General features: G+C 36.1%; 2 protein-coding genes across 2 annotated transcripts in view; both read left to right on the top strand.

The window, feature by feature from the left end:
• Positions 1-2324: 2324 nt before the first annotated feature.
• On the top strand, positions 2325-5725 carry LOC111808793 (receptor protein kinase TMK1-like; the record flags this gene model as incomplete). Its single annotated transcript, XM_023694977.1, is given in 2 exon segments — positions 2325-4747; positions 4950-5725. Coding segments are annotated over 2 exon segments (2856 nt in total). The 3' UTR covers positions 5486-5725.
• A 1889-nt stretch (positions 5726-7614) lies between these two features.
• Positions 7615-12659, top strand: part of LOC111808014 (THO complex subunit 2-like) — a 36607-nt gene continuing 31562 nt past the window's right edge. Inside the window, exons 1-3 of the mRNA XM_023693767.1 lie at positions 7615-7956; positions 8151-8276; positions 9308-9349. Coding sequence (XP_023549535.1) covers positions 7822-7956; positions 8151-8276; positions 9308-9349 — 303 coding nt within the window. The 5' untranslated portion in view covers positions 7615-7821. The remainder of the gene's footprint in view (positions 7957-8150; positions 8277-9307; positions 9350-12659) is intronic.

Genomic DNA, 12659 nt, shown 5'->3' with positions numbered 1-12659 from the left:
AAAAAAAAAAAAAAAAAAAAAAAAAAAAAAAAAAAAAAAAAAAAAAAAAAAAAAAAAAAAAAAAAAAAAAAAAAAAAAAAAAAAAAAAAAAAAAAACACATTCCACTGTTATATTTATTATAGCGCACAAGTCAATAACTTTATATATATATATATAGTTTTAGTGGTCTTTTTCGGTGATATTTTTTTCTTAGCTATGTTCATTGAGTTTGAAGATTGAAGATGAAATTGAGTTAATTAAAAACTAGGAGATAAATAAGGCTATCTAGAAAAATAATAATATTACCAAATAATTTTTTTATTTGCGTATTTATTTATTTATTGAGAAGATCGTCTTGTTATTAATTTTTTAATTGAAACTATCAAAAAAATATGCAATATCAAAATATTTATTTCAATAATGATCTTCTTCGTAGCGAAATAAAAATAAAAATAAAAATACTGAATTTGTAAAGTTTTTGACAGCTGTTACATGAGTTAGGTCATGATTAATTAAAATATTGATTTAAAATATGAAGTAAACTAGAAGACACCGCACATGATTTTATAAATATAAAGTTTTGACCCACTCATTGGATTCATTTTTTCTTTTTGTTTATTTTCCGTCTTGATTGCATATGATCATACCACATTTTAATATTTGATTTCTATTATGACCAAATCTTTTCATTCGGTTACCTAATTTCGTCTAACTTGTATTTTGATATTACTTTCACTCGGATAAGTACATAATTAATATATATATTAATATAGTTGTGCGATAAACACGTTCTAGTTCGAATGTTATTGTTTAAATTGTTTATTATGTCATTTTTACCTCCTATTTAACCATCGACATTAGTTGTTTGAGATTATTGACAATTTTAATAGATCAAGTTAATCGAGTATGGAGGTTGCTCACTTTGTCTCAAGATGACGGGCTTCTCATTTCTTAATTCAAGTTGTTGTTAGGTTAGCACGTGCCATCGACTCCTGTTCTTTTCGATTTGAATCGAGGTTCTATTTTTTCTCTTTATAACTTTTCTATCTTAATTATTAATTTATTTGTGGTACTTACCTGATAGACATGATCCAAATAATATATTTAAAATATTTTTGAAAGATAGAAAATGGAATGGCCAAGTAATTGATATAAAGAAATCTAAATTCTATATTTAAAAAATAAAAAAACGATTTAGTTTAAGAAAAATAAATAATATAAGAGATGCCTCAACTATTGAAAAACGTTGGTATTTTTAATATTCATATTTTCGAAATTATTTGGTGAAGGTGAAGACTGAATTTCTAACTCCTCGATTAAAAATATTATTAGTTTACAAATAATTTTGTATTTTTTTAAATGACTGCTAGAATTTAATTGAAATTAAAAAGTAAATTTTACATATATATATATATATATATATATATATAAAGACAAAGTCATTTAAAAACTTATGGATGGATTTGTTTGTGAAAGGATTATGGACAGAATTTTGAAACCACTCAAAAACAAATTTAATGGGATAATTATGTATTCGAAAATTTTCTTTACAAAGAAAAAAAAAGAAAAGAAAATAGTTAAAAATATTAGCTTAAAAAGAAGAATTCAAACATAGAAATCCACAATTCGAGGTGGTGCGTGGATGGAATCTGACCATCCAATAATTAAAAAAATAATAATTAGAAGGTAGGATGTAATCTGAAAATATTTATTTTTTAATAAGAAATTGTGGAAACAGAAAGGAATTTGTTTATTTAAAAAAAAAAAAGAAAAAAGAAAGGGAAATTGTTTTTAAGTTGCAGCTGTGAAGTGGTTGAAGATGGATGAGTGGAAGAAGCGCAGAGTCGAGTTTCTTGGTTCTTGGCCTACAATTACTCCTTCCGCACCATTTTTTCTCCTTTACTGGTCAAATTTTCTGAGCTGGACCACACGCGTCATTTCCCTTTTCCTCCATTTTCTCACTTCCCAAACACCTCTCTCTCTCCTCTTCTTTATTCATTTCTTTAACGCCTTTCCTTTTCTCTTTCATTCCTTTTCTTCTCTCTCTCTCTCTTCTTTTCCTTTTGGGTTTTGATATTGTTTTCTTCCCAAACCCCCTTCATCTCCGCCGCATTCTCCTCCAACCTCCCCTCTGCTTTCTCGCTCTCTTTCTCTCTCTCTCTCTCTCCCTCTCTCTCTCTGTGTCTGAGAAGAGAAAAAAGGGACAAATATTGGGAAAGCGTTAGTGTTCGTAAAGCATGGAGAAAAGGGTTTTAAACCAATCCACACTTTACGCATTGTTTTATCCATTCTGACTTTTAAAACCCTACAATTCTGGGTTCCTGTTCTTTCCTTCTTTCTTTCTTTCTTTCTTTCTTTCTTTCTTTTTCGTTTACGACGGACTCAGAACTTTTGTTTTTACCTCTTTACCTCTTTTTCTTTGTTGGTTTTCTGAGAAAGATTGAACAATGAGGGAACCCCATTTGGGGTTTGGGGTTTTCCTTTTGGTTTTTGTCTTGTTTCTGCTGTTTTTGGATTTCTCTGTTTACGCTCAGCCGGCTGGTGCGGGTGGTGATGATGGGTCAGTGATGAATCTTTTGAAGACTAGTATTGGAGCCACGGATTCTCTTGGATGGACTGGTTCGAATTACTGTGAATGGAAGCACGTTAAATGTGATTCTCAGAACCGAGTGGTTAAAATTCAAATTGGGAACCAAAATCTCAAGGGATCACTTCCCTCGGATCTCTTTAGCCTCTCGGCGTTAGTGCAATTAGAGGTACAGAGCAATCAGCTGACTGGGCCGTTTCCTAATCTCGCTGATTCACTCCAGATACTTCTAGCGCATGATAATCTGTTTACATCCATGCCGGCTGATTTCTTCGCCAAGAAGTCGGCTCTGCAGACGATAGATGTCGACAACAATCCCTTCATGGCGTGGCAAATTCCTGATAGCATTCGAGATGCTTCTGGTCTTCAGGAATTATCGGCCAATCGCGCTAATGTAACTGGTAACACCCTTCAAATTTTCGATGGCACGACGTTTCCGACTCTTAGGAACTTGCATTTGGCAGGTAATTTTCTTGAAGGTGGATTACCAGTAAGCTTTGCGGGTTCTTCGATTCAGTCGCTTTGGTTGAATGGACAACAGAGTAACTCTAAGTTAAACGGTTCTATCGCCGTATTGCAAAACATGACTAATCTGCAGGAGGTTTGGTTGCATATGAACCACTTTTCAGGTCCTTTGCCCGATTTCTCTAACCTTCAGGGGTTAGAGACCTTGAATTTGAGGGATAATCAGCTTACGGGTATTGTTCCTTCGTCCTTGATAAACTTGAAATCCCTCACAGTTGTGAATTTGACGAATAATCTGCTTCAAGGACCCACCCCTGCGTTTAATCCTAATGTAAAGCTGGATATGAGACCAGGATCCAACAATTTTTGCACGGATTCTCCGGGTGAGCCTTGTGATCCCCGAGTGAGTGCTCTGTTATCGGTTGCACAATCAATGGGGTTTCCAACAGTCTTTGCCCAAAGCTGGGTAGGGAACAATCCTTGTGAGGATTTCAAAGGTGTTGCATGTACTGGCAACCCCGAAAATATAACCATAATCAACTTTAAGAATATGGGTCTTGCGGGCTCTATTTCTCCTAGCTTTTCATTGCTTACATCTGTACAGAAGTTGATTCTCTCTAACAATTATCTTTCTGGCACAATACCAACCGAACTTGTGACTATGCCCAGTCTTATAGAATTAGATGTCTCCAGTAATAGGCTTCATGGGAAAGTGCCCGCCTTCAGGAAAAATGTGATTGTGAACACACAGGGGAACCCGGATATTGGGAAAGATCGGCCCAGTTCTCCCGCACCAGGCTCTCCCGAAAAGGGAGCGCCCTCCGATTATGGAACAGGCGACGATCCTGATGGGGGTGTTAAGAAAAGTAATACTGGAGTGGTTGTTGGTTCTATAATTGGTGTTATTGTTGGTCTCCTTTTAGTTGGGACTGCGATTTTCTTTTGGTACAAGAGAAAGAAGAGACATGGTAGTATAGTACAGAACCCAAATACAGTAGTGGTACATCCTAGTCATTCTGGGGATCAAAATTCAGTGAAGATTACAGTTACGGAGACGAGGGCCGATGGGAGTACTCCTGAATCCAGCGGAGTTCCTATTGCTGGACCGAGTGATGTCCGTGTGGTCGAGGCAGGAAACCTGGTTATCTCCATTCAAGTTTTGAGGAATGTAACTAATAATTTTAGCCCTAGTAATATATTGGGGAGAGGGGGTTTTGGAACTGTTTACAAGGGAGAATTACATGATGGTACGAAGATCGCCGTGAAGAGAATGGAGTCTGGAGTCGTAGGCGAGAAGGGTTTGAATGAATTCAAGGCTGAGATTGCAGTTCTTACTAAGGTTCGTCATAGAAATTTGGTTGCGCTTCTCGGGTATTGCTTAGATGGAAACGAGAGGCTTCTGGTTTATGAATACATGCCCCAGGGGACTTTTAGTAGGTTTCTATTTCACTGGAATGATGAAGGGATCAAACCCCTTGAATGGAAAAGAAGGCTGACTGTTGCCTTGGATGTAGCCAGGGGTGTTGAGTATTTGCATAGTTTAGCACATCAAAGCTTTATCCATCGCGATCTTAAACCATCAAACATTCTTCTTGGAGATGATTTGCGGGCTAAAGTAGCAGACTTTGGGTTGGTTCGTCTTGCTCCTGAAGGGAAAGCGTCGGTCGAAACAAGACTCGCAGGAACGTTTGGTTATCTTGCCCCAGAATATGCTGGTATACACTCTTCTCCTCTTTATTTTTGCTACGAAACTCCATGTTGCTAGTTATTATGCATGTTGGGTTGTGAATATAGTTACGTAGAATACCTTGATGCATTTACTTCATGGATTAAGTTTCTGAACCTGTTTGTTCGTAACCAACACTTTGTATTGATATATTCTAACATTCTATTCTTCATCGATGATCGATGGAGCAGTAACCGGACGAGTTACAACCAAGGTCGATGTTTATAGCTTTGGAGTGATCCTCATGGAGATGATATCTGGTAGAAAAGCAATTGACGAGAGCCAGCCGGAAGAAAGCTTGCACCTTGTATCGTGGTTCCGCAGAATGTACATTAACAAGGACACTTTCTCAAAGGCCATAGACCCTTCAATGCACATAGACGAGGAGACCCTTGGCAGCATCTGCACGGTTGCGGACTTGGCTGGCCACTGCTGTGCAAGGGAGCCATACCAGCGACCCGACATGAGTCATGCAGTCAACGTTCTTTCGTCTCTAGTCGATGTGTGGAAACCAACAGAACCAGACTTGGAAGACACATTGGGAATCGATCTCGATATGTCGTTACCACAGGCGCTTAAGAGATGGCAGGCATTTGAAGGAAATAGCAATTTGGACATGACATCGTCTTCATCATCGTTGCTTGCGAGTGGAGACAATACACAAAGCAGCATCCCAAACCGACCACCTGGTTTCGCGAATTCGTTTACCTCTCTCGACGCACGGTGAGAGGAATAAAGAAGAAAAACTCGAGTTTCTGATTGCTCTTAGTAGGTACTTTATGAGGATGTTTGTTTATTCTTTAGCCCCCTCTAATCTTTTTGGTGTTTTGTTATGTTTTGTTTACTTTAATCCTGGGAAGTGTTGAAACGTTTTGTGTTGTAAGGCTTGTAATGTTTTATATATATACCCCTCTGTCATCCATCTATAAAAGAGTCCTAGAGAATGAAGTTTCATATTGATTTGACAGCATTCCGTTTCAAATAAGGAAGAAATTGTTGGTATGGGAGATGAAAGGTGGCAAGAAAACAGGGGTGGAGTGTATCTATGTGGCCGGCCCCTGCCTGTCGTTTAGCTCTGGGATTGACTTGAGACTCCATTTCTTGTCCGAATTTGTCCAAGTTTATCTGTATATGTTGTAAAATGATGTTCTTTTTCTGGGGGGTGGGTTTTCCTTCTCATGTAAGACTGGAGTGCTTGGCTAGAATTAGCTGTTGCCCACTTCGAATTTCTTTTTCTTTCTTTCTTTTAATTGGAGGAAGGAAAGAAAAATATTGGAATGGTCAACCGAAAATATTGTAGTTTTTCAATTAATAAAATAGTAAAAAAACTAATTTAATAAGGAGCTAAACTTATGTTTATGTTTATCCTAGTTAATTTAATATTATTCATTTAAAAAACAAATAAAGTTACTTGTATAATAATGAACTTGGCATACGAGAGGATATTGGTAGGTCAAATTTTAGAAAAGAAATATTGGGTTTAGCTTTAGTTGGCTTGATTGGCCCGTTTTGGATTTTTTGAATTGTCTTCGAAGTCTTTTATGACGTAATTAGGTGTAACTAGTGTTTGAATGGTTAATAATATTTAATATCGTTTATAACTAATTTCAAGATAGTTATGTTGGGTTATGAAATTTTGGGAGAAACTTAGTTTGTGGACCTAAACTTATGTTTATGTTTATAGGTAATGTAATATTATCTACTGTACAAAATAATAAAAGTTATTAGTATAATAATGAACGGAGGAGATCATTGTTATGGTCAAATTGAAGAAAAAAATGTTTGACGGACTTTCTTTATTGGGTTTAGCTTCAGTTGGCTTGATTGGCTCGTTTTGAATATTTTGATCTTAAAGTCGTTTATGACTTTAATGTTGTAACTATTATTTTGAACTGTTCATAATATTGTTTTATGACTGATTTTATGATAGTTAAGTTATATTGGTCCCGAATAAACTCTAAATTTAGTTTTTATGAACTAATGAAATATCACAGGTGGACCTGAAATCTAGTTGAGTTGAACCTAGGAAGAATGAAATATCACAGGTGGACCTGAAATCTAGTTGAGTTGAACCTAGGAAGAATCAGTTAAGCTTAGGAGCACCAAGTTGACCTTAAAACTATAAATAAATTTATGGCCGCCAAGTAAGGACTAAGTTAGATGCAATTACTTGATACATTAACACTTGACCCTATTTATGTGCTATTATTTATATTATAATATCTGAATAAACTATGAGATGTATCTACTCATTTTTATGTTTGATTATGATTGCTATGTTGAAATGACCATATTATGCCTCGTGAGATATTCAAATGTGTTGTGCATGATAAACATATATGAAATGCCATGAATACATATGTACGTTTCATAAGAAACTTACTTTATGATAAGTATAACATTAATTATGTGCAGAATCTCATTAAACCATGATTTTAATGTAGGACCTCATGCAAGTTGTATGACTTATGAACATGGATTGCTTCTTCAACATATTATGTATGAATGCGTACATCATTATATCATTTACCTTCCTTTCTTGTTCGTTGGTTTTTGGTAGCGTGATCATGTACTGGTCTATAATCAGACTTAAAGGGTATGTTAACGAGTTTGCTTAGTGGACTTAATCGCATATGCGTGAATAGTGCGTAGAAAATTATTATACATCCAACCCTAAAAAAAGAAAATAAATAATAGAGTCGAATGAACAATTAGGTCTCACTATCCTTTATGGGCTTCTCGAAAGAAGGCCAATGGACTACAACCAATAGCTGGGCCCAAAGCCCAGCCCAAATATTTCTCGCCTGTACGATCAGCCGCGTTACCAAGCATCTCTTCCCCAAATTTCCAGCTTCCACAAACCCCTACGCTGCTCTTCCTTCCTGCACAATTCTTCATAAATCTCAAACCCTAATTTCTCCTGTACTGTCATACTAAACCCCCATGATAACCCCATTGATTATCGTTCCATTCCGTTACTCCCTTTTTTGAAGCTGTTCCAGCTTCCAAAACCCAGCTATTTTTTGGGGGGTCTCTTAAGGGATTGCATAGCCTCTTCCGGCAATGGCTCTCCCTCCGGTTGAGTGTATATATGTTGTAGAAAGCAATCTTCGAGAATGGAAGTCCGGAAATTCGAGCTTTAGGGTTCCTCAACCTGTCCCTGTGCTTCGATTCCTTTACGAGCTCTGCTGGACCATGGTTCGTACTCTAATTGACATATATTTATTCATTTCTTCAATCAGTGTATGTTTTCGCTTTCATGTATGTGCCTGGTAGTTCGCGCATGTAGAAGTTGTGGTTTTTAGTAACTATTAAGCGTTGGTTGGGGATATTAGTGGTGCAACGATTTCATTATTGATATGAATTTGTTTATGCGGTTCTACCGTATTCAGGTCCGAGGTGAATTGCCATTCCCCAAGTGTAAAGCAGCATTGGATTCAGTTGAGTTCTCGGATCAAATGTCTGCGGAGGAGTTAGGATCAACTTTTGCTGATGTCATTACCCAATTGGCCCAAGATGTAAGTATTTAATTTTATATTGCATCTTCGTTAACGGCGAGCTTCATTTTCTTTTCCTTTTTTTGTTTGTTGATAAGAACATCTAGCTTCATTTTCGATTATATGCTTAATGGATTTTTGAGGCTTCAATTTTTAATACTTTCATCATTTGATGAAATGTGGATACATGAATTCCTTCCAATTTGAGAATAGCCCATTCGGTTAAAATAATGAACTTTGGTTCGAATCTACATGTAAGGTTAAAATCTCCACCCTGTACAATGTTGAACTCAAAAGGTGGATACGCATATTCTTTTACATATTTGATGACCAACCAACTTCTGTGATATGATCGAAAGATTACAAAGGAGGCCATAAAAGGCCAAGCCAAATGTGGGTATTATGCCCACAAAAAAAAAAAGAAAAAAAAAAAGAAAAAAAAGAAAAAAAGAAAAAAAAGGAAAGTGCACAGAAAGAACCCAAGTTTTTGGTTACAAATAGTAATGGAAATGACAAAAAGAATTGAAATTAAGCACCCAAGAGAGATGCTTTAAACTGTATGAATTCCCAAACATCATTTTATATATCTATTTGGCACCGCAGGTGTTCTCCATATCCTTTCTAATGCAACCGTTTGTTTAAGAAGTCGACATGCCAGAGAAGAGAACATAACCTTTCCCTCAGAAGGAAGGATTTTGAATACTTCCTCCATACCTGACCTCTGAACTACAAATAAACCCAAACTCCTTCCACAAACAATTCATAATATTGATGAGAAAGACCATCGCCACAAAATGTGGTTCAAAATTTTTGCTCTGCATCTACCTAAACTTCCCTAGTTTTGCTCGAATTAATTATTTGTTTTGAAGTTCCCTCGTTTTCAACCCATAATATGATGATCAATTGTAATATTTTTGTTGACTTGAAAGGCTCTTATGTGCAGAGTTTTCTTTATGCTTCATTTGAATTGTGTGTTAATCATGTTTCTGATGGAGAAAATATACTCAAATGTGAGAAGATATTTGCTCATTGACCTATTACTTAATTTGCAGATCACATTAGCAGGAGAGTATCGTGCTCGTCTCTTGAAATTGGTGAGTATTTAAAACGTAAGAGATTATGATTATTGTTTGATGGTGTAGAGTATATTTTTTTTTCTGTTTAGGTAAGAAATGAAACCGATGGACGAAAATTTGAAAGATTATAATTACAGAAATCATTATAAAGAGTGCACCAAGTAGGACAGAAGAATTTTGATTTGGTTCCATAAAGTTTCTAGATTAGATTCCTCCCTCGGAAGTTATCAAGTTTCTTTCATGCCAAAACTTCCAAAGAGAGCTGCCTCAACATAAAACCAAAAGATTCTTCGTTCCTTCAGTCCCAAAGATGATTTGGTTAGGTGGTTTTGTGTTGCTTTTGATTACTATTTGGTCAGAAGGTTAAACTGTGAGTTCGCAGCGAACTTTTGGAACAATATTTTGAACAGTTTTAAATATCCTTTGGGTTACCTCACTCTGAAAAAAAATTATTCGATCAAAGTTTAGCTGCTGTAAAACAAGAAGTAAAACAAGAAATCAAGCCAGGGCCCTAGGCAAAATGGAATGTGGAATGAAGGAAATTGGATAATCTTCATTGATTCCAATAGGGGTTTTGTAACTATCATGATATGGTGGTTTTTGCAGCCTTCAAATGGATTACTCTTGATAATGTAAGACCAAAATATGAGAGAATTCCATACTAGAGATTAGAGTTCAATATATAGAGATATACATGGAAGCCATTAACTATGAATAGTAAAATTTAGTAAAATTACAATGAAGGACAGAAGACTAACAAGCTCCTATATTCACATATATAACACTCTTCCAAAAAATAGTAACATTACAATATTGACATATATGCTATAACACTTTTCCTGAAGCTGGTGCATTTATGTTAATTATACCCAACTTGTTACAAAGGTTATCTATCTGAACTCCATTTAAAGCTTTCATAAAAATATCTTCCAATTGCTCTTCGATCTTCACATATCTAGTAGACACTAAATCTTGTTGTATTTTCACACAAGCATAATGACAATCAATTTCAATATATTTAATTCGCTCATGAAATACTGGGTTGGATGCCATATTAAGGGTAGCTTGGTTGCACACCACGACTTCGTGGGAATTGTAATATTGATATCTAACTCGATCAACAGTTGACATACCCACATTATTTCACATATTGATTATACGACAAGTTTGTATTCTAATTCAACACTTGATCACAAGACTACATGTAGTTTCTTACTCTTCTGTGAAACCAAATTGCCTCCAACAAAAATTTTGATCCTATCCAATAGGCTTGGTTGCACACCACAACTTGGTTGGAACTGTAATATTGATATCTGACTTGATCAAGAGTTGATGTACCCATATAATTTCACATATCGATTGTACTATAACTTCGTATTCCGATTCAACACTTGATCACGACATTACATGTCGTTTCTTACTCTTCCATGAAACCAAATTGCCTCCAGCTAAAACACAATAGCCAAAAGTTGGTCTTATGTTTTCTTTTGATTCTGCCTAATTGACCTTTGAAAAGCTCTTAATCTTCATGTGACCATGGTTTGCATATAAGACCCCACGTTCAGGTGCAACCTTCAAATATCTTAGAACTTGTTGTAATGCAGTCCAATGATCCACCGTGGGTGAAGTAATAAACTGATTCACAATGTTTACTGAATAAGCTATGTCTAGTCGTGTCACAACAAGGTAATTCAACTTTCCAACCACTCTTCAGTAACGACCCGATCTTTGATGCCTCGAATCACGGGTCACCACGGGGACTCAAGGGGTAAAAGGGTGATAAAATGTTTTAAATTGAAAAGCGGGAGACACAAGGAATTTAAAATTTAAATATACATTAAAAAATGACATACAAGTAGTTTAAAGGTAATATTTGCGGAGTCAAATCAAAATGGTTTAAATAAATACATAAGTTTCAAGAAGTAGCATTTAGAAAAACAATAAAATGACAAGAATGAAGATGATTCGATCTAAAGGGCACCCCTTGCAACTACATGGCTCCGCACGCTCCCGCCATCACAGTGGTCTACATTCCATTTGAAAAAAAGTAAAAATAGAATAACATGGAATGAGTATAAAAATACTCCGTAAGCAACCTACTTATAGGCTCTTGTCATACTTAATCCGATTCATGGAAACTTAGACTATGTACTCATAACTGTCCCTATCGATAGCCAAACTATGGCTTAACATTTGTAACAAACTTGTAGGCCATTTGTAACTAACCCTCAGACATACCTCCTTTAAGGAGTACTCAATCCTTCTCAGGTTCATACTAGGGGTTTTCTATTTTCTCTTGGATCTAGGTTTCACGTATGTCTAGGTTCTTCGTCTGTCTTGCGCAAGATGCGCCTCGAGTCGCTGTGGCCCATGGAAAGGCCCTAGGGTAATACTCATAAGTCTAAAGGAGCCCTTTTGCTTTAAAACGATGATGGTATTCCATGCATATCTACCTACTGAGCTTTAATCGGTGGGTTCTCTCTAGTTGTGCCAGACAACATCTACATGTTCCGAAGATTAATAAATTACCTGAACATTAAACTACCGGCTCATGTACCCTCCTTGAGTTAGAATAATAAAACTACATGTTTTAGGAACAATAACTACCTGTTTTAGTAACAATAACTATCTGTTACTTTGCCTTTTCAGGTTAGAACAATAAACTACTTGTCACTATGTCACTCGGGCTATATTAGTAAAAAGCCATGGCTCTCCCCCTAGGCACCACCGATAGTACTTCAGTAGTATACCCTCTATGACTCCTGAAACCCTCTATAGGTGACAACTAAGCTATGTGTAACAAGTAGACCCTAACTTTTGTTGGTTAGTTCACGAATTGGGGTGCGCTCCATCCATCCCTACAAGGTACTTGGTCAACCCAAGGAGGGTATGGAACTCATGACTAGGTACTAGGACCAAAATATGCGAAACAGTAACTCATAGTCTATGGAAAGCACAACTAGCACTCTATGGTTCATAGCGATAGTCCAACTCATGACTGGGCAATAACGGGCTATCCAAACCTTAAATCATGCATAATAAATGTATAAAGGCATACAACATGCTCGTCATACTCATTAAGTGATAATTCCAACCTCAGGTTACTTGAAAGCATAAAATCCTAATGATCTATCAGAGTTCACAAATCATAAATCATATGTGCAGAAGCTATATAACTGTAAATAGAACTAAGTTGTGAACTATTCACATTATCTAAGCACAATTATTATGAGACTAGGTCAAACTAGGCTCCTAAACATAATACTCAATCATTGCCCTCGATCGTAATCGACTTCTAAAAGTATTTCTTAGAAACTTGCTCCATATA

Source organism: Cucurbita pepo, chromosome LG13 (assembly GCF_002806865.2).
Source record: "Cucurbita pepo subsp. pepo cultivar mu-cu-16 chromosome LG13, ASM280686v2, whole genome shotgun sequence".
Taxonomy (NCBI): Eukaryota; Viridiplantae; Streptophyta; class Magnoliopsida; order Cucurbitales; family Cucurbitaceae; genus Cucurbita; species Cucurbita pepo.
This window is presented reverse-complemented; position numbering and strand designations above follow the sequence as displayed.